The sequence below is a fragment of the Astyanax mexicanus genome, chromosome 11 (assembly GCF_023375975.1).
Source record: "Astyanax mexicanus isolate ESR-SI-001 chromosome 11, AstMex3_surface, whole genome shotgun sequence".
In the NCBI taxonomy this organism is placed as follows: Eukaryota; Metazoa; Chordata; class Actinopteri; order Characiformes; family Acestrorhamphidae; genus Astyanax; species Astyanax mexicanus.
Window position 1 is genome coordinate 17,510,846 of NC_064418.1, and position 23,250 is coordinate 17,534,095.

The window sequence follows — 23,250 nt, forward strand, 5'->3', positions numbered from 1 at the left end:
TGACGAGTTCAGCACAGCTGTACAAATGTAACCATTCCAGATGACTCTACCTCATAAAGCTGACTGAGAAAATCCAGCAAAGATGTGCAAAGCTGTCATCTAAGCAAGAGGTGCTATCGAGAACAAACTAAAATATAAAACATAATCTAGTTTGTTTAACACTTTTTACAGTGTAAAAAGTAGGCACTGAGAATTTTTTGAGCTTGTTAATGGTATAAAAATAGCATTTTCTTTAAAATGTGCCCCCGTCACAAGCATTGTAAGCCTTTTGGGAGCATCAACTAAAATCACTGTATTTTTAAATGCTGGGGGAGAATGGAAGTGCACTATTTGACAAAAGTTTGTACTTGTTACAATGTTTCACTACACCTCAAGTCCATTTACACTGGAATTCTCCTTTAAAGCACCTCGATGTGTCTGCATCTGAGACAGCAAAGTCCTACCCACATTAATGGATCACTGCCCCCTTTTTGGAACATATCTTTGCTGTCCAATGAAAAACAGGAAAGAGTAAAAAACCTTCTAAACTTTGAATGGAAGTCAACATAAAAAGAGTTTTTTTCAGGTCGTTTTGAAGTATTTCTATTGGTCCGTTCATCAAGAAATTTCGGCACAGTGTAAGGGACAGTTTGTCTGTTTAAATTATGTACTAAACTAAACACTGACAAAAATGGAGATACTTGTTTTTCACTGGAAAGCCACAATATGCAATGACCACAATACCACAGCTTCTACCGTCCATGTGGGTTAGCTGAGCATGCTACAATAACAAACTAATGGATAAATGTGATACTTGTTACTGGAGCCTCCAGTGAAACTGATGTGAGAAATCCCAAAACCAAAAAGCATCACAGAAGACCCTTTTAAAATACCAAGAGTGAACAGTAATGTATTTTGGCAATCATTTAATATAAGATTACTCAGGACACATGTTAATGACAGGTGTAAACAGACCTTTTTTTTAATTACTGAGAAAAATATTTTAAAAATATTAAGTTATAACACTTAACACTACATTGGCCCTTCATGACATCTGGAATTAATCTACAAAAAAGCTTAGGTCCTTATCTTACACCCTGCAGAAGGCATGTCGCGGTGCTATTTGCTATCTTACACCCACCAAGAGTATTTTTCATGCCTTAGCCTGTGTCGTGACACACTGTTTGGTTCATTTTACATTATGCCCAAAACACACCAGTGATTAATTAAAAGAACTAGAATATGCCTTTAGCCGTGCAATTTATACTTTTCCCTTTGTTACGATAGCAAAGACACACTGATGCCCTAAATCAAGCTACATGGTGCACAGTTGATCGCCTAAAGATCGCTAAAATAGGGCCCTCATAATGTATAAATACTGAGTGCAACACTTGTCAGTTGGCATCAAGGCTGCATTTGTGAATTTTCACCTTAGCCTTATAAATGTCAAACTACACAGATCAGCATTAACGTCTTGGCAGACATAATAAATAAAGCTAATTATCTTGTAACAGTGAAATCTGTCAACAAGTGAAATATATAATATATAAGCTAACTTGCATGAAAAATGGTCAAGCATAAGAATGCCTTGAAAATATCCAAAGTGTGGATTTTTAACCCTGTTCACATGGCAGGTCTGTGGTGTGTTTCCGGTATGCAGCTGTCAGTATCTTCCAAAATCGCTTCAGAAATGGGTACTCAAATCTCACTGATGCTCATGTAGGACAGTGAGATCTGTGACAGACAAAAGAATCTGCTACTAATGTCTCTGTGTCAGATACCACAGAGCCCCTTTTAGAGGTAAAAAAAAAAAAAAAAAAAGGTCTTACATCATTTTCATAACAACAAAAATATCAACCATTACTAGGTATTATCAGGACTAGGTTTTAGACTAGATCAGTTTTTATTCAGTGCTGGTCCTGGATGCACCCTGTCCTGCACATTTTAGTGTTTTTCATGCTTGAACACCCTCTTTAATAACTCTGAAAGGACATATTAAAAGAAAAATCAAATGGAAATAATATTTCTTGTTATGAGTATATCATATAGCATTTAATTAGCATGTTATATAGCATTTATACTTATATAGTATGATTTCATTCTTTTGCTGACACAATAGAAACATGATGATGATACAAGTTATTATTATTATTATGATATAATGATACAAGTTATTTTATCAATAAATTATATAAAAAATAATCATATTCCCACTCTTAAAGGCCCTAATCTACATATCTTACACAATGTTTAGGTCCAGGATGACTTCCCGTTTGTCTACTTCATGTGTGTACACTCGTATTCCTGTAATTGTTGGAGCCTAAAACACATACAGACAAATTTGTGAGAGACAAGCAAACAGCAAGATTCCACACATCATTATTTTTAAATATCAAGTTTTTCACATGTCAGTTCTTCTAGGGAAGTGGTGGATTGGTGATTAGAGTGCTAGGATATTCATCACAATAGGTTCAATACCTGCATGTATAATAGAACTTTAGAAGTGTTTGAATATAGACACAATAAAGAAACAGAAACTTTAGACCAGGACTGCTGAGAGTTTATAGGCTTTATATAGTTTATAGGTTAAACAGGCCTGTGTCCTGATACTGTATCTCCTCCATGCTCTTGAGACTGTGCTGAGAGACAAAGAAAACCTTCTTGTGAAAGCCCATATAGATATGCCTTCGTGGCATATCTATATTTCAGTAAGGCTAAATCAAATCAAATCAAATTATTTGTATAGCGCCTTTTACAGCTGATGTCACAAAGCAGCTTCACAGGACAAAGAATCAGACAAAACACTGAGCGTACAATAAAGAACCTTCAGTGAGACAAGGATAAACTCCCTTTTAACTGGAGAAGGAAAAAATCTTGGTAGGACCAAGACTCCCCCATATATGGGGGGACCATCCTACAACTGGTCAAACAGCTTTTTAATAAATATTAAAAAGTCATTATACCTCTACACAGGTGTCATATATTAAGGTGTATAGCAACACCAGCAATGAAAGCAGTTAAGAGTTCATATAAATTTGGATGTCTAGCCTGTAATGTTAAATACATTATGTTCCAGGAATGTTTTGAAAATGTGAAATAATAATAGTTTGCATCACAACATTATAATAACATTTATCACAATGTTCCTAGCTAAACAAATATTAATCTTATCAAAACATTAAATTAACATTCACAAAACTAAAAATTAAAACACTGAAGTAAGTGATGTTGCAGCAATGTTACCAGAATATCGTGAACTAGATCATACCCTGAAATATCGTGCCATATCTTCCACCTTTTATTATCACATCAGGGTACTACATTTTTTATTTGTTTTTTTTTTTTTTTTTTACTGTTTTTAGCAAATGAAAAATTCACACTGTTCTCATATGTCATTATATAGCTATTAGAGACAGATTTTATCTGTCTAGCAACATGTATTTTACCTTAATCCTGGACATATAGAGATATTTTAAGTGCATTATTATTAGTACATCACATTCTGGATCATTAAAATTCTAGTATTGTTTAATATATCAGTTAGGGGTGTGCCTACATTTTTGTATACAATAATAATCATTATTTATTTCATTTTGTTGCAGTGGTGTGTTCTTAAATTTTTTTTAAATTTATTGTTCTGTCTTATTGCCAAGAGTACAGTTGTCGCGAAAATATGATGAAATACTGTGATATTATTTTAGGAGCATATCGCCCACCCCTACTTGACAGATTGAACGTTAATTGCAACTTTTAGAAAACATTGTACTAGCAGTAGTGATACGGACATAAGCAACAAGCAAAACTAGAGAAGAATCAGTCAGTATTTGTCTATAACACCACCTGCTTAACCATTCTCTGATTGGGGTTATCTTGCAGTTGCCTCTTCTAGTGAACCTGTTCTCACTTTCATTTTATTTGTTTAAACAGTAAATATATACATGCAAATCTTTTCACAAATGGCTATATAACCCTGCTGATAACACTGTAGCAGAGATATTTAATATCTATAACAAGGTCATAATTTACATTATGACTCAATGTAAGATTATACATACTGTAGTAATATACAGGATACCACTGAATCTCAAATGAACCTTTTTTATTATTTTAAAACTACAATGTGCAGAATGATAAAACAAAGCTAATAACAACAGCCTGGCCAGCTCAAGTTGGTCAAACTGGTTAAGCTGGTTGACCAGATTCGCTCTTGATCAGCACGCGGTTCGTACTTGTTTGAGTCTGATAACAAACTGAAAGTTAAACAGCCTGTATAACAAACCTGACCGTGCAGGTTGATCTGCATGACCAGCAAGATCATACTGGTTGATTAGCATTTCAAATCAAGTGTATTTTATTATGTTAGCCTAGTAACTCCTGTTATGTTTCATAGTTACTGGCCGCCAGGGCGGTGCTTAATGTGAATGTATTCCCTGCCGTGCCCACGGCGAACCGAGAGTTGTATACCAACGAAGTCACTACACGTGACACAGCGTGTGACGCAAGCGGAGTATAAATGCCCCCTGGCACTCGCTGCTCCTCCTCTTTTTCTTCTCGCCCAGAACCGATTGAGTGCAGCTCGCTTCAGAGCTCGGATTCCGACCTCTAGAGCTGTTTTTTCATCATCTTTTTCTTCTCATCCTTTTTTCTTCTCCTATTTTGGATTACTCGTCGCCAGTACCCACACGAAGCTTGGGGCTCCCACACGAAGCTCGACACCAGTGAGGACTCCCACCGTAGTTCTAACCTAGCTTCAGTACCTGTCCGCTGCCTCAGTTATCGTGCGCTTGGTACACCGAGTTCACTTTGACCGCAGCGAAGCGCTCGACGCCGGGATTAGCCTCAGCTAACGCCCCCACGAGCGGCTATCTACACTTTGGTGTCTTCGCCGGAGCCGACACGGTGAGTACTCTCTTCTTAGCTCTACTAGCGTTACGCCTCGCGAGCTATCTGCCCTAGCTAGCTAGTGCTTGGTACACAGAGTTCATTTAGCCGGCTACGAACCGCTCGACGCCGGGGTTAACCAGAGGCTAGCGGCCCCACGAGTAGCTATCAGCCGAGCGGCTGTCAGCACTGCTGTGTCTTTTCGCCGGAGCCTGACACGGTGAGTACTCTCAACCGTAGCTCTAACTAGCGCAAACTCCTCGTGAGCTATCTGCTTCAGCTAGCTGGTGCTCGGTACACCGAGTGACTTAGCGGGCAGCGAGGCGCTCAACGCCCGAAGCGAGCCAGCGGCCACTGCGAGCGGCTGTCAGACCCCCCCCCCCCGGAGCCGCGGCCTACCTAGCGCTGCTATGCTATCCTCGATTAGCTGCATGCACTGCCAGGCCGTCCTGGAGCCCGACGACGGACACCGACTGTGCCCGTCGTGCCTGGGCTTGGACCATCTGCGCGAAGCGCTCACAGACCCATGCATCGACTGCGCGATGATTCCCATGGCTATCCGCCACGAGCGGCTAGCGGGCCTGGAAGCACGAAGCGAGGCATCCCTCCCCGCGACAACGCCCAAGGCTCGGGGAAAACGGAGCGCGGATAGCTCGTTAGAGCCACCGCGAAAAAAGAAAGGCTATGGAGCTCTCTCTAACCGTTGGAACTCGGTTGTATCGGAGTTACGCCAGCTAAAGAACCTGATCTTAGCTATGAACAGCCAGACACAGGACCGAGCAGGTGAGAGTCCCTCGGTCGAGTTTAAGGAGTCTGTTTCGCCAAGGCGGGAGGCTGAGTTTGACGTTCTCTCAACGGCTGCCTCCAACGCGAACTTTACGCAAGGGTCGGCTCTCGAGCACGAGATGGGGTTCGGATCCTTTCCGACCGATAGCTCTCCTGCACCCCCACACTCCGTCTTCGGATGGAGCCAAGGGAAGTGAGGACACACACCCCGCAGCCTCTCGCAGGGCTTCAGTGGAAGAGACGCTTAAGTTAGCCTTAGCTAGGCTAGGCCTGGATACACCAGCAGCAGGGAGCGTACGCTCTAACGCGCTGTTTAAACGCCTGGAAGCGGGTGCTTTCGCGGTGCCGCCTTGTCAGGACTTCGTGTCTGAATTCTCGGCTGCCTTTCAGAGCGAAAAAGCAGGTCGGCCGACGGAGACGGCGCGCTTGCTAGCATCCATGGCCGGAGCGGCTGACTATGGACTGGCCTCCATGCCTGCGATCGACCCCTGTGTGGCTTCCACGGTGGTTTCGCCAGACGAAGCGCTACGGCCGGAACCTCGCTGCCCGAGCGCGGAGTGTAGGCGCACGGACGAGCTGGTTGTTAAAATGCACAACTCAGCGACGCGGATGGGGAGACTGCTGAATTCCCTCTGCATCCTGCTCATTGCTCTGCAGAATTCCCCCGCATCCACGGAGGACTCAAATAGCTCGGAGGAGCTTCTGAATCTAGCCCTCTTGACCGCGGGTTACATGACCCACGATACTGGTCGGCTCGTCACTACGAGCCTGCATGCTCGGCGCCAGGTGTGGCTGGCCCAATCCTCTCTGCCCGAACCTTGCCGAGCTACGCTGCGGTCCGTGCCTCTCAAACCCGGGTCTCTCTTTGGACCAGCAGCCAAGGAAGCCCTGGAACGACGATCCTCCCTGACGGAGGCTCGAAAGCTGCATAATACCGGGCAACCACAGAGTTTTTGTCGCCCACTACAGCGGGCTCGAGGACACGATAGAGAGAGGCGCTTCGGAGCCGCAGCTCCGCCGCCGCGCCCCGCAGGCCCCACGGTCCCGCCGAGAGCGCCTAGGCTACCCCCCCACCCTTCCAAGCCGCGCGCAGCTGCCGCTGCAGACCGCCGCTGACATGCTACGGCCGGTGACGCTGTTGCTCTCACCATCACATTTGGCCTACTGGACAAAGATGATCTCAGACCCGTGGGCTCTGAGCACCGTGACAGTGGGTTACAGACTGCAGTTTCGCCGCCGGCCACCAGTATGTTCTCGCCCTACGGTGACCAAAGTTCGGGATCCCGTTCGGGCTGCAAGCCTCTCCCTCTCCTGCTGGCCAGAGGAGCCATAGAGTTAGTAGACCCTCAAGTTCACCCCGAGGGGTTCTACTCAATTTATTTTGTTGTTCCGAAGAAAGACGGCGGTTTGAGACCGATCTTAGATCTCCGTCGCCTGAACAAATTTTTGAAAGTTCTTCCGTTCCGGATGTTACACACCGCGACTGTTCTCCACGCGGTTTCCGAAGCGGAGTGGTTCACCCTAGTGGATCTCAAAGACGCCTACTTTCACGTTCCAATCGTTCCAGAACACAGACGGTTTCTCAGGTTCGCCTTCCGAGACAGGGTATTCCAGTTCAGAGTGCTACCGTTCGGCCTTTCACTGGCACCAAGGGTGTTCACGAGATGTATGCGGGCGGCCCTGTCCCCCCTTATGGCTTTTTTTCAGGGGCTGAAAATCTTGCCCTATCTAGACGACTGGCTGCTGTGTGCCCCCTCGGAGCAGAGGGCTCACACAGACACACTCAGATTACTGCAGCACACGCAAGCGCTGGGGCTCGCGGTGAACTGGAACAAGAGTGTTTTAATTCCTGCTCAGTCCATAACCTTTTTAGGCATGGTCTTGGATTCACGTCGCATGTTGGCCACCCTGCCTTCAGCTCGCGCTGCGGCTATACTATCGGCCATTCACAGCCTCAGGTGGGGAGCCAAGGTGCAGTATGTGAGGCTTTTGCGACTATAAGGTCTTCTCACCGCCGCTGCACAGGTGGTGGCACTGGGGAAGCTCCACATCCGACCATTTCAGATGTGGCTCATCAGTCTGAAACTGGATGCGGCACGGCACAGGCACACACGCGTTCGCATTACCAGCGAGTGCTTGGCTGCCCTCGATGTCTGGAACTCTGCACCCTTCCTGCTGTCAGGGGTAACGATGGGCCAGATTCCTTCTCGCAGAGAAGTGATCACTACAGACGCGTCAGCCACAGGCTGGGGGGCTGTCTGGAACCACAGCGCAGTGCAGGGTGTTTGGTCCATGCGGCAGGCACGAGACCACATCAACATCCTGGAGTTACGTGCCATAGTGCTCGCCCTGAGACATTTTCTCCCGGTGCTCCGCGGCTTGGTGAGATCGGACAATGTGTCAGCAGTCTATCATGTAAACCACTTCGGCGGAACACTGTCCCGCAGGCTATTAATGCTGGCACAAGAACTCTGGACGTGGGCTCACCCCAGAGTGTTATCTCTGAGAGCATCTCATGTGACAGGCGCCACCAATGTCATGCGCTATCTCGCCGTTCTCTTCACCCAGGACGATGGAAGCTACACCCGCGTGTGGTACAGCTGGTGTGGGAACGGTTCGGGGAGGCTCGAGTAGACCTCTTTGCCTCTCCAGACACGACACACTGCCCTCTCTGGTTTTTGGAGATGGCACTGGCCGAGAACTCTGCTCTATGCCTTTCCCCCTTTGCCTCTGATTCCGGCTGTATTGGACAGAGTACGCCTGGAACAGCATCGGGTCCTCTTGGTAGCCCCGAAGTGGCCGTATCAAACATGGTTTCCAACGCTGCTGTCATTACTCCATGGGGTTCCATGGGAACTTCCGTGTCGAGCAGACCTGCTTTCACAGCTGAACGGACAGGTGTGGCACCCACGTCCGGAGCAACTCCGGCTGTGGCTGTGGCCCCTAGGCCCACCAGCACATTAGACTCGTGCACGGCCCAGGTCAGACGCACGATCGATAATGCTAGAGCTCCTTCTACGCGGGCTCTATACGAGGGCAGGTGGAAGGCTTTTGAAGCTTGGTGTATTAACCAAGGTGTGGTACCACACCTCTGCACACTACAGACTGTCTTGTCCTTTCTCCAGACGCTACAGGAGGAAGGCAGGGCCACTTCGATGCTCAGGGTATACATGGCGGCCTTAGCCTGTCACGTGATGCCGGCGGACGGTACTTCCTTGGGCTCTCATAAGCTTGTGACTGCTTTTTTGAAGGGAGCTAAGAGACTGGCTCCCCCTCGTAAGCCGCGGTATCCCCCCTGGGATCTTCCGCTAGTCTTGAACGCTCTCTGCAAGGCTCCTTTTGAACCGCTAGAGCGGGCAGAGCTGAAATGGATCTCTCTGAAGGCTGCTTTCCTGTTGGCTGTTTGCACAGCAAAGCGGAGCTGTGAGCTGCATGCGCTGTCTATCAGCCCCCTGTGTTTACAGTGGGGCTTGGATGATTGCAGTGTGAAACTGAGGCCGAACGCTGCGTTTCTGCCTAAGGTGTTGAATCCTGCTTTTGTGAACCAAACCATTGATCTTCCAGCCTATGGGGACGATTCTGATACCAGGAGGCTAAAGTTATGCCCTGTAAGAGCTCTACGGGCATATGTTTCTCCTACGACGGCTGTTCGTCAAACGGACCAGCTGTTTGTATGTTTTTCTGCTGCGAAGTTGGGGAAACCACTTTCGAAGCAACGGCTATCCCACTGGCTTGTGGAGGTTATTCAGGGGGCCTACAGGGCTGCAGATCGCCCTTTGCCTGCCCCGACTACAGGACATTCTGTCAGAGGCGTCGCCACATCTTGGGCTGCGCTTCAAGGAGTGTCTCTACTAGAGATTTGTGCAGCGGCCACGTGGTCGTCACCATGCACCTTCTCTCGTTACTACAGTGTGAACGTGGCAGCCGCCGAGGGCTTATCTACGGCGGTTCTGTCTGGAATCTCCTCGTGACATCGCTGGTATGCATCATCCACATTAAGCACCGCCCTGGCGGTCAGTAACTATGAAACATAACGCTAGTTACGTATGTAACTGTGGTTATGTGAATAGTGGATGACCGCCAGGGTTCTTGGTCACTCGGATTGCGAGAAGAACCAAGTTTTGAGGAGGAGCAGCGAGTGCCAGGGGGCATTTATACTCCGCTTGCGTCACACGCTGTGTCACGTGTAGTGACTTCGTTGGTATACAACTCTCGGTTCGCCGTGGGCACGGCAGGGAATACATTCACATTAAGCACCGCCCTGGCGGTCATCCACTATTCACATAACCACAGTTACATACGTAACTAGCGTTCTAAATTATTGAATGACAGTGTTTGGTCTAAATTTGGGTTTAACTAAAAAAGCACATACAGTATCTCTCTCACCTTGGCTGTTTAACTAGATCTGGAGTAATAAAAATGCATGTTTATCTGCTTTACATAATAATATTCTTTTACATGCAGTTTCTTTAACAGAATACCCCCTCTCCCCTATCTCACCCTCTGTCCGAAGTGGACCTTGGTGAATTTGAAGGTTTTGAAGTGAGGGCTGGATTCCTGAAGGGACTTCTGAATGCTCTCCTTGAGAAGTTTGTCCATGAAGACGCCAAAGAACGGCCAGGCCTGATGAAGAATCTGGGAGCAACAAACAGACAGAGGAAAATGAGTCTTTAGTCTCAGCATCTGAAGTTTTACATTAAAAGAATTTCAGAAGTGTTAAGGTGTCTCTGAAGTGGACACAGCACTAGGGATGTAACTAAGTATTATGTTGCTGGTTTATTCCGAAGTGATGAACACATTCTGGAAAATGAATTGCCACCTATCATACTGAGCGACCCGTGTACTTCACAGGCCTAAACATGGCACTGACACACCACAACAGTAATTTGCAGCACATCCATCAGTTTATAGTCAGTTAACACTGCTTGTGAAACCTGTATATCTGACCGAATGTTGACAGAATGTTTCACACAGAACAATATGTTTTACTAGAGGCCAAAGAGCGTTTCACTAGAATTTAATAGATCACGCAGCATGACACTGCAAAATACAACACCTCAGTTTGGGCATCTTTGTGCATATGGGCTAATATACAAGGTTATATTTTGTTGGCTTTTGTTGCTTTATGTTAGATTCTTAATAAAATGTCTTGAATTATATAACAATAGCAATCATCAGGGACCAAGCATTGGTACAGCATGTTAGCAGAACGTGAATGATACTGAAAGTTTTTACAGTGCCTTCTTTTCTTAATACATGAGGTCTGAGAAGAAGATTTCTCCCAAATTTCACATTAAAATGTTCCAGATTAAATTACCCACATTTACGTGTTACCCACATTTAATCATTAATCATTCTTTTATTGTTGAATTTAGAATGTAGATTACTTTAAATGTATGCTCTTCTCATTCTACTCTCTCTCTCTCTGTCTGTCTGTCTGTCTGTCACACACACACACACACACACACACACACACACAAACACACACACACACACACACACACACACACACACACAAACGCAAATAAACTCCTGCCTTTGAAATGCACTGCATAAGCGTTCATTTAGGCCCAATCCCATTTCACCCCTTGGCCCTACCATTTACCCCTGCCCCTTCTTTTCAGAACAGTTACAAGGGAAAGGGGTGAAGTCCTCCCCCTAAAAATTGGGACAACCCTTCCAGCACCCGATACATCATCAGGAGCGCTAAGGTTTAGTAACATAGCTGCTAGTTAACTAGTTAACTAACAAGAATCGGGACACCCCTACCATGTAAGCGCCAAGTGTAAAACAGAGGGGTAGGGGTAATGATTAAGGCCAAAGGGTAAAATGGGATTGGGCCTTACAAACATTAACAAATACAAAAAAGTTTTTGATGTCTTTGTTATATTAAGAAACGTTAGTAGTTAAGTCAATTTAATTGATGATGTATTGACATTTAAATATCTAGTATTAAGAGCTCCAGTCTTAAGAAAAAAAATGTACAGGGGTTAGACAATGAAACTGAAACACCTGGTTTTAGACCACAATAATTTATTGTTCTGACGGTCAGTTCAGATGGAAACAGGAGAGTTGAGGCGCACATTAAATTCTGCCGTGATTTGGGCAGCCGTGGTTTTATGTTTTTTGGATACAATCTGGGTTATCACCTAAACGTCCCTTTCAGACAGCTTCCTCTTGCATCCACAGTTAATCCTGTTGGATGTGGTTAGATTGTCCTTCTTGGTGTTATGCTGACAATACCCTGGATACTGTGGCTCTTGATACATCACAAAGACTTGCTGTCTTGGTCACAGATGAGTCAGCAAGACGTGCACCGACAATTTGTCCTCTTTTGAACTCTGTTATGTCACCCGTAATGTTGTGTGCATTGCACTATTTTGAGCAAAACTGTGCTCTTACCCTGCTAATTGAACCTTCACACTCTGCTCTTACTGGTGCAATGTGCAATTAATGAAGATTGGCCACCAGGCTGCTCCAATTTAGCCATGAAACCTCCCACACTAAAATGACAGGTGTTCAGTTTCATTGCCAACCCCTGTATTTAAAACTAGTGTGAGTGCATGTGTTCAATGCACAGGTGGAATTTCACTGTACTGCAGTGTGAAAGCTGCTTCAAAGTGTTTCTGGATTTAATTCTACAGAATTCTAAATTTTGTAATAAAACAGGTTAGTAGCTACAGCTCCAGATAATAGAGTTGTTTAATTATGTTTAAAGATTACTACAGTATCCAGTCAATCATTCTTACCTTGTTGATCCAGGCAACCTTCTCAACATCAGCAAACTGAATCTATAGAGAACAAAGACAGAAACACTAAGTAACACATATAAAACCACACATGGCATCATACAGTATTCAGTAACCATAATTCTGCAGCAAAGCAGATACACATACAGTATATTGCCAAAAGTATTTGAACGCTTTGAAATTGAGAGACATCCTATTCTTAATCTATACAGTTTAATGTGATGTTGGCCCACCATTTACAGGTACAACAACTTCAACTTTGACCATTCCTTCAGAAGTGCATTTGTAAGCTCAGACAAAGATGTCGGAGGAGAAGACTTGGCTCACAGTCTCTAACTCATCCAGAAGATATTCCCTTAGGTTGAGATCAGGCCAGTCAAGATCTTCCACAAAAAACTCACTCATCCATGTCTTTATGGACTTTGCTTTTTGCACTGGGGCGCAGCGCAGTCATGTTAGAACAGGAAGGACCTGTCTCCAAATTGTTCCCACAAAGTATGGAGCATAAAATTGTCCAAAATCTCTTGATGTGCTGAAGCATTAAGAACTAAGGGGCCGAGCCAGAATTCTAAAAACTACCCCACACCATAATCCCCCCTCCACCAAACTTTACACTTGGCACAATGCAGTACTGTTCTCCTTGCAACTATCAAACACAGATTTATCCATCTAGGGTTGTAACAATACACAAACTTTATGGTTTATGGTTTGGTACAATGTCTGTATGGTAGGACGAAATAAAAGAAACAGAGTGGCTATCTTTTGCCAAATTATTTTGAACAGACAGGAATATCTCTCTTGGAAATCTCATGATTGAACTTGTTGTACACATGGCATTCTATCAATGTACCAGCCTAGAAATCAGACTTGTTTCTACCTTTGCCATTAAGGCTTAAATAAACACTCATTTATATTTCATATCAAAGAGCATAATTTTATCCAGTTTATGTGGATGTAGGACCGGACAGGACCATTTGAATACAACTTATTGTACTCAGTATAGATAGAGGAGTGTTTGAGCTGTAGTTTCTAAGGATCTACTGATGTGTATGGACTGTGACCACATGTATCAACATAAATATTGTGGGCGTCAATTGATAGTGGATTAAGATGCTGCCACAATGATCCACCAGTCACCAGTTCAAATCCCAGGTCTGGCGTCTATTATCTGGATGCTGGCTAACCAATGATGTTACACCAGCGGCAGTTCGAAAAGAGGAGAAGTCTAACTTCACATGTATTGAAGAAGGCATGTGTTAGCCTTTTTCGCCTAGTGCTGGGAACACTGCTAGTGATAAGGCACATTAAGAAAAATATTATGTATTGTGAAAAAGTTTTTAAAAAACTGTAATATACTCTGCCTGGCCAAAAAAAGCCACTTAGATTTAACTAAGCAAATGATGTGGGGTTGCTGCAGTTGGTCAGTTCTAGGTTCAGCAACAGTATGTACTGAAAGAATTAGGTCAGCTGACTTTGTGAATATACTGAATATAGACCAGGTTATTCCATCAATGGATTTTTTTCTTCCCTGATGTCACGGGCATATTCCAAGATGACAATGTCAGGATTCATGGGGCTGGAATTGTGAAAAGTGGTTCAGGGAGCATGAGATCATCATTTTCACACACCTCAGAGTCCAGAGCTTAACCCCAATGAGAATCTTTGGGATGTGCCGGAGAAGACTCTGTGCAGCGGTCAGACTCTACCATCATCAATGTAAGATCTTGGTGAAAAATGAATGCAACACTGTATTAAAATAAATCTTGTGACATTGCAGAAGCTTATCAAAACAGTCAAAACTAAAGGTGGGCCAATGAATAAGTGAAGTGTGACCTTTTTTTGGTCGAGCAGTGTAATGTTTTTACCATACTGTAGGGCCTACTGCATGCGCTCACAGTTGACATCTAACCAGGGGGATCACTTGACCATGCTTAATACCAGTTAACACATCAAAGAAGAAAAGTTTTTTTTTCCTCTTATCTGATCAGTTCTTCTCTCTTATCTGATCTCTGTTACAATTTCCTAAGAAATGTTGTGTGGGCATGAGAAGAGCATACTGCTCCGAGATAATTTCCTGTTTTGAGACTGTGGAATGATCCAGCATGTAAATGCCTGATACAGAGCACCTGTGTTAGAGATTCAAATGACCTGACATTTATTTCAGGCTGAATATTAATATTTTAGGAACCGATCTGCCTGCCTGTCTTTTGGTCGGTCTGTCTACCTCTCTCTAGTAGCTAAATCTGAGGAAAAGCACCCTCTCTTTTTAAGAAATACTTCCAGGTGGGATACAAAATTAGATTTTAAAGCAAGAGTGTCAACCATTAAGGTGGGCAATGAGCACCATGGAGGTGGGCTATACGATATCCACCCAATCAGAAGTAAATGTTATTTTTTTTGTAGCATTTTACAGCTTAAATCTATTTTGTATCATTTTAAAAAGGCAACTGCAAAGCAACAACTCAGTTAACAAATTATTGTCTCTTCCTCCAGTAGAAAGCTAAGTAGGGTAGCTAAGCTAAGGAAATATCCATACGACAAGCCATTTTAACAAAAGGCTAATAGTCTATTTGTAAGTTTTATGTGTAATGTCTCTTCTGCTAAAATGGGGGCTAATGTGTTAGCTCTGTGTATTGCTTTTTTAAATAACTTTAGATTGTATAATGAAACAAATAAAATCAGAATTGTTATGCCAAACACTTGAAAATGTTAAAAACTGCTGGAGAGTGAATACACAGAGCCACTGAGTATTACAAATCAATTAATATACCTGCAAAGAACACCCTGGCTATACATTTAAGACACATGATATTTATGAATATCATTTTTGTTGAGATACCAGTGATTTTCTTCTAAAGTAAGATGGATAATGTTAGCTATTATTCACAAATGACCATTGACAACACCAGATATTGGGTCCCAAATGTGGTAGGCACATCCAACAATCATGTTACTGAAACCCTAGATTAGTAAGCACAGACTCTCCTGATTGCCAATGGAAAACATTTAAGCCAAAACCTGCTTTGCCTGTAATGTTCCCAGGCAACACAAGCAGAGCTGCAGGAGCCACACCCCTGCAAACTCACAACACTGGCATTCAGCAAACACTTGCGTGGAGGTTGGATTGTGACTTTTATAGTGCAACACTCAAAGCTATATCTTTAAATGAAAGAATGTCACATGGTTTGACTTCTCAGGGTCCTACTGACCTTTGAGGTCTGTTCTATTTCTCTTCTAGTTTTCAAAGCACCTGAGCCAGTCCAGATAGCCTAATGCCTGCAACACCTGCATGGTGCAGGTATGCTAAGAACAGACAATACAGCCAAACCACAGACATAAGTTTAGACCTTCTCTTTCCCCTTGCTTGGTTCTGGACAGGTGTTTAAGACACATGTTGAGTAGAGATGGGAATCACGGGTCATCTCACTATATGATATATATATGATATATATATATGATATATGATATATATATATATATATATATATATATATATATATATATTATCACAATACTCTGATTCTGAGATATGTGCTATATCGCAAAACAATTCTCTACGATGCTTCAGAGCGTCTGTGTTCTTGAAAAGGATAAAATACTCATAAATAAACAAATACCAGGGATTATGGATTCATTGGTATCAGTTTCACAGAATTTCAGAACTACTATTATTCTCCACAGGTTTACCCTATTCATTTGAGAAGTGCCACCACATGGAGCAACTTTAGTAAGTCAAATGTGGACAAAGATATGATGTGATACAATATGATTGAAACAATATGATATATTGTGACATCGCCATATTGTTCCACCCCTAACATTGAGGATCTATGTCTCACTCTTAACTAGACATGGTACAGGTATGCCAAGAACAAACACAGTGCCAACATCAATAACCAAATGGGTAAAGTTTGAATCCCCTGCACCAGAACCTTCTCAGCCCCATTTGGTGCTATCAAAATAGCCACCTAGGCTGGCATGTTGAGTGTCTTCACCTTTTTCTTGTAGACATAATACAGGTATACTACTGAGAACAGAAACAGAACCAACAACAATAACATACTGAGTGAAGTTTGGACCCCCTCAAAGGTTCTCAAGATACACACTCAGTCCCTCCAGAAACAGAGTCAATGACAGAAACAAAGCCAAAAACAGTAATATACTCAGCAAAGTTTCAAGACCTACCCAGGCTGACATGTTAAGTGCCATCATCTCACTCTTGATTATATGAAAGGTATGGATATAACAAAACCTTCTCAGGCCTCATGTGTTTTATTTCAGAGACATTTTTCTCAAGACACCCATTCAGACTGGCATTTTAAGCACCTTCATGTTAAAAAGGCTAACTTACTAAGCAAAGATTGGACCCTCTGGACCAGAACCATCTCAGCCCCTGCTGGGGTTCTTGAGATACCCACACAGACTGGCTTTTTAAGCCCCTTCAGAAACCGACCCAATGACACAACAGAGCAACAACAGTAACATATGAAACAAAGTTTCGACCCCATGGACCAGAATCTTATTAGACTACTTTGCTTAGTTTTCTCTTAGTTCTCAAAATGTAAAAAAATAAAACCTGTTGACAGCATCTTACTCTAGAAAACAGAAACAAAGCCAAGGACAAGAGCCTACTGAGCACTAGATTCACTAGATCAGGACCTTTTTAGCCCATTTATAGTTCTCCAGATACCCACCCAGGCAGGGCTGTTGAGGGTCTTCATTTCACCCTTGATCACATTGAACTCGTTCTCCAAGAAGTCTATGGCTGTGTCTATCCTCACATCCTTGTGCTTGCGGTTCTTCTCCCACATGTTCCAGACCAGGAGGCTCAGCAGAACCCAGCTAATGCTCAGGCCCAGGGAGCCCGTCAGGTAGACGGGGTACAGCAGCAGGATGGCCTTGCCCATGTACATGAGAAACTCCAGCAGGACGTGGCTCACATCACTGGGGGTGAGGCGCTCAGGGCTGTCAGGGGAACTCATGCTGGCTGTTGCTGCTGCTGCTGCTGGTTATGGTGATGGTTTGGTTTCCTGGCTTTGGGTCATTTGTTGAGGAAAGGTTTCAGGTCAGGAAGAGGTCAGGAGGTGCAGGTGGGCTGCATGTCTGTGGTGGGCGCTGAGCTGCTGGATGGAGATGCGCTGTGAAGTAAAGCACAAGCAGCTCTCTCACGCTTCCGTATTGCATCTGGAGGAGTGAGGAGAGGAGGGCGGGAGCTTCACCTCAGGGGGACACACCCACAAAAGAAGGCGGAGCTAGAGAGAAGGGGGGGGGGGCGGGGGGCGGTTTAAGGTAGAATGACGGAAAAAAGTGTGGATTCAGTAGCCCAAACATTCATACGACGGAGTTTTGATTCAATGTCAGAATTTCAGCACTAACAGATTAAGTACTGGAGACAAAATGTATGAAATAAAGAACTTACAGACGCGTAAATCAATCAATAAATAAATAATACGAGACCATAAAGGTGAAAAACACATGAAATAAAAAAGGAGAAAAACGTTTCATATGAAGACAAATGGGGAAGAAAGGCAGAAAAAATAAAAATATTAATTTAAACTAACTTAAACTAAAGTGAGAATTTTAGGATGAAAATAACCTAGAAAAAAGCCCTAAAAATAATAATAATAGGCTGGAGTGTAAATGTTAATGTTGAGTAAATGTAAAAAAAAAAAGAAAAAAAAAAGACATAAGCATAAAAAAATAAGCGACAAAGAAGAAGGGGATAAATAGCAACTAAATAAATGCAATTGACAACGCTAGTGACAATTTAAATGTCAAAAAAGAAGAAATTCTGGATATACTATATATATGTGTATATATATATATATATATATATATATATATATATATATATATATATATATATATATATATATATATATATATATATATATATACACATATATATACTTATAGTTAATAATAACTATAAATCAGGTGAAAATTCACTTGTAAAAAAGTACCTGAACAGACATACTTTTAAAATAATACTACTACTAATAATAAAAATAAAATAATAAAATCATACTACTACTAATAATAAAAATAGTTGAAAACTAGTTCAACAACAAAACTGGAAACAGATTACGTATTTGGATCAGACTGAGATCATGGCGCCATCTAACGGAGTTTCACTGTATTGACATGGTTGTGACAGTGGATGAAAGAAAAATAAGTAAATGTTCAAAGAAGAACGTAAAAGAAGCTTTTTAAAACTTAGTAAAAACTCCAGAATACATCTGAAAAACCTGAAATCTGAAATAAATACATAAATAAATAAATAAATAAATAAATAAACATGGAAAAAGACATTAGCGAAACAGACAAACAAACAAAAAAATAATATTAAAAAGTGACATGAAGTAAAAAAGCTAGAAAAACTGGACAAAACGGTGCCAAATCGGATAAAGTGTAAAACGTACATAGGCGTTTTGTATTTCTATTATTATTATTATTATTATTATTATTATTATTACTATTAGTAGTAGTAGTAGTAGTAGTAGTAGCCGTGTTGTTGTTAATACTATTAATAATAATAATAATAATAATAATAATAATAATAATAATAATATATGTAAGTGAATTACTAGTAAAATTAAATAATAGATAAAAATTAGATTCTATGTAGATCAATGGTAACATGACACATGGCACATAAACAATGATATGAGTAGTGAATTGAGTTACTGGAATTACTGCTGTTGCCATAAAGGTGGTCAGTGCTTCCCTCTTCTGGGTGTACGAAACAGCACAGGAATGTATCCCCTAAACTGCTCATATTTATAAATAATTTTATAAATAATAAGCCAATAATGGAACAAAAAAAACAAAAGTACTGAGAGAGCAAAATAAACACCAGACAAAATCTACTTAATTATGTGTGTGTGCTGCTGTGATCAGTGAGGGCTTTTGCCTCTTATATACAGGTATCTGTTTTATACCTCACCTCACGTGGGCAAAAACCTTGAACTCGGCCAATCAGAGCGAGGTGCTGCAGCTTCCTTAGTAACTGCAGTAGCAACGACAACTTTCCCTGAGCGCTGAAATAACCCGCTTCAGTTATATTAACTCAGTCTGACAGCTCTACTACTCTCATTATTCACAATAATAATAATATCTGAAGTGTATGTTCATCAACGAGGCGCTGCTTTATTCGTTTTAAACGCTGGAACGTCGCTTTAACCGCAGCTGACCGTCTGAAGCAATTTCGCTAAATCTTCCTTAACTAACGATATTCAACAGACCTGGAGTTTTTTCCGAGTTTCTACCGGCTGAATGTGAGTGAAATCCTTCAATGTAGTGCCTGAGTCTCACAGAAACATGGAGGATAAGGTAAGGAGATATATCAGGTAACACAGCGTAGAAATAGTGATTAATATGTCATCATATTTAGCTTTTTTAACCTAAATAATAAAGACGACACACGGTGCACAGTGGTTAGGATATGGCCATGGGGTTCAGAAGGCCTGAGATATGGGTATATTAGACCTAACAAAATTTGGGCTACACCTTGTCTAAACACAAGTGTGTCAGTATGAAAACTACTGCGTCAGGAGTGGCATAAAGTTATCCAAAAGCAGTGTGTAAGACTGGTGGAGGAGAAAATGCCAAGATGCATGAAAACTGTGATTAAAACCAGGGTAATTCCACCAAATATTGATTTCTGAACTCTTAAAACTTTATAAATATGTGAATTATTTTCTTTGCATTATTTAAGGTCTGATAGCTCTGCATGTTTTTTTGTTATTTCAGCCATTTCTAATTTTCTGCAAATAAGCAGAGCTTATTGGCTTTTATATACCCTGTGTCCCAACCCTCTGTTACTGACCTGCAAAACTACACTAAACACTGCCAAAAAGAGAGCAGACAAGTATAAATCCCTACCCCCAACCCCTTTTAGTGATAAAAAAGTGTTAAAACAATACATTTGATAAGTGCCCATTTATTGGTGCATTACTGCTCTTCACTTAGATGCCACCCTTTGCTACAGAGTGTCTTAAAGAGTGTCTATTCCTGTAAATAAAATGGGATGTGTTGCTTTTATTTTAATATTCTCTTACGGGTGAATAAACATGATGAAGGACACTGCCACAAATAAATCCATAATTCCTGGTATTTGCTTATTTAGGAGTATTTTATCCTCTTCAGTAACACTGATGCTGTGAAGTATTGAAGGGAGAACCGTATTGCAATATACTGAGTATCACAGAATTCACACATCTGAAGCGTAATTGCATTTCAGCAATTCTTGGCGAATCTGTAAATGTAGTTTTTATCAACCTACCAATCAGCACATGCTGCATGCATGCTGTCCATCTTGTACAGATCATTAAACTGGTGTTATTCAAGCATGCCTAATCTTATCTAATGAATGCCCCTGACGAACCTGTTTAACTCAGCTAACTGAAGTGTGTTGCAGGGTGCAGTGAGGAAGAATAAGCTACCTAAGATACCGGAAAGCTCTGTGCATTTCCTGCCGCAGCTTCCAAAGGTGAGACAGTGTTGTTGTTCAGTAAAATTCACTATAAACATATGCCTGAACTGTCCACTAGAACAGTCTTTGTGTTCTCATACTGATGTTTTCTTACACTCAGGCTCGTGCAAAGCCTCTGTGGCAAGATGCCACCCCTACCTTCAGCCTGCAGGTGCCAGCCAATGAAGACACGAGCGATTATGGAGTGCCCCGAAAGATTTCCAGTAAGCAACATCATGTTTGCTTTTTCTCATGACATAAAGCTAAATACTGTGTCCACTCACTGTAGAAAAAGTAACGAGACAGAATCTCTGAATCTGTTGCTACACAGTTCGTGTTGGTCTTCGTCTAGTCCTTCATCATTGACAACAGGACGCTGCCCACAGGACATTGTTGGCTGAATCTTTCTGATTGGTGGTTTACTCTCAGTCCAGCAGTGCTTATGAAGTGTTTAAAAACTCCAGCAGCACTGCTGTATCTGATATACTCATACCATTACAACACACACCAACACCTCATACACCACCACCATGATAATCCATATCACTGCAGTGCTGAAAATAATAACCCATCACCCAAATAATAATAGCTGCTCTGTGGTGGTCTGTCCTGAGTATTGAAGAAAATAGTGAAATGAGGATAATAATAAAGTATACAGATAAACATATACATGACTATAGTATTATAGAACCACAGAATGTTCTATATTTGATTGACTGACGTGTGGGGAAGTGTCTGTGTGTCTGTGTCGGACAGAATTTTAGCTTTGTGGCTCATTCGCATCGTGAAGCTCATTGCTACCTAACCCCCCACGACCGTCCAGCTTGCTAAGATGCTTGTGAATATATCTATGGTGATGGTCTGAAAGTGTGGTGTGCTCAGATACATTTCTGGCCTATTGTTATCTTGGCAGCAGAAAACTAATGACTAATTTAAACCCTGACAGCAGTCACGTTCATTGCTATCTTGGCAACACAAGTGTGCTATGCATGCTCAATGCACCTCACATGTTACTCCCCCACTTGTTATACACATGTGTATATGCAGTAATGCTTAAAACCAACTTCATCAATCAACAATAAACAGAATACAAAATAAAATAACAATGCTGTTTTTCATAAATTACGTGAAAGCGCTGCCCCATTAAAATATAAACCTGCCAAAGTCGGAACGCACCTGGCTCCTAAAGGAAATGGCAAGTGGCACACTGATTGGTTTATTGCATGTAATGCCCTGAACACACCCATGTTTAATTAAAAGAATTAGTATATGCTTTTTGTGAGTTTGAAGCCCTAAATAAAGCTGCATGCGCACTGTTAGCTTGCCTAAAGATTGCTAAAATAGGGCCCTCTGTCTTTTTCCTAGACAATTTCTAAATACTAATCTTTATTAAATGTATTGTTTTTTTAATGTATCAAAATATGTCTATGCAGATGATTTGAAAAATGATTTAAAAGATTTTTATCATTTTACGCTAATACTGAGTTGTTTAAGAAACAGCAAAGCCTCATTAATGTAATGTACTTGCTTAGAGTTTTAGGAAAAACACATTATTATGTTACTTTTGGGAACACACCACATAGACCACACGTTATATGATTTTGTGTGTTTAGATTTACATCACAGAACTCTACCAGCATTACTAGCCAACTTGTTAATAAAAATGCATTAAAGCATAGTGGGTCATTGGTCTCAATTAAAATTTATTCTAAAATTGTGTAAAACATATCTGCTTACTTTTTATTTTTGTACATTGTAAAGCATGGTCTTTTTTTTTACATTCCTAGTATGTTAATGCTTGTGTTTTTCCTAGGACACACGCTTGGAGGGGTTGTGTGGCATGGTCAGTCTCGCAGACATCACAGCAGCATCAAGCACAATAAAGACCGAGAACACTTCCGCCGCGCTCTCGTCAGCCTCATCATGTGGGTTATGTTCTGTGTTCTCCTGACTGTTCTTTAAAGACATTGTCCAACTCTTATTATGCTGGGTATCACCACTGATTCCCCAAATTGATTCACTTCTGATTTACAAGGTCCTGATTCGATTCAAAATTGATACATTTAGGGATATTTCAGTTGCAGTTACAGGTTTTGTTTGGACATAAAAAGAGATTTTAGAGAACTCATGTTGTAATTGTGCAAGGAAAGCTTAACCTAACATTAGCAAATACAGTCATATGAAAAAGTTTGGGCACCCCTATTAATCTTAATCATTTTTAGTTCTAAATATTTGGGTGTTTGCAACAGCCATTTCAGTTTGATATATCTAATAACTGATGGACACAGTAATATTTCAGGATTGAAATGAGGTTTATTGTACTAACAGAAAATTTAGAATATGCATTAAACCAAAATTTTACCGTGCAAAAGTATGGGCACC

General features: G+C 41.8%; 2 protein-coding genes across 3 annotated transcripts in view; one reads left to right on the top strand and one right to left on the bottom strand.

Moving 5' to 3' along the window:
* Positions 1-17,577, bottom strand: part of esyt3 (extended synaptotagmin-like protein 3) — a 47,881-nt gene extending 30,304 nt beyond the window's left edge. Inside the window, exons 1-4 of the mRNA XM_049485304.1 lie at positions 17,090-17,577; positions 12,396-12,437; positions 10,147-10,281; positions 2,223-2,299 (exon numbers count right to left, since the gene is read on the bottom strand). Coding sequence (XP_049341261.1) covers positions 2,223-2,299; positions 10,147-10,281; positions 12,396-12,437; positions 17,090-17,377 — 542 coding nt within the window. The 5' untranslated portion in view covers positions 17,378-17,577. The remainder of the gene's footprint in view (positions 1-2,222; positions 2,300-10,146; positions 10,282-12,395; positions 12,438-17,089) is intronic.
* Positions 17,578-19,398: 1,821 nt separating this feature from the next.
* dnah7 (dynein, axonemal, heavy chain 7) overlaps positions 19,399-23,250 on the top strand; it is a 234,257-nt gene continuing 230,405 nt past the window's right edge. For both annotated transcript variants that reach the window (XM_022680457.2, XM_049485303.1), the window contains exons 1-4: positions 19,399-19,727; positions 20,815-20,886; positions 20,990-21,092; positions 22,682-22,793. In XM_022680457.2, the coding sequence (XP_022536178.2) occupies positions 19,716-19,727; positions 20,815-20,886; positions 20,990-21,092; positions 22,682-22,793 (299 nt within the window). In that variant the 5' untranslated portion in view covers positions 19,399-19,715. The remainder of the gene's footprint in view (positions 19,728-20,814; positions 20,887-20,989; positions 21,093-22,681; positions 22,794-23,250) is intronic.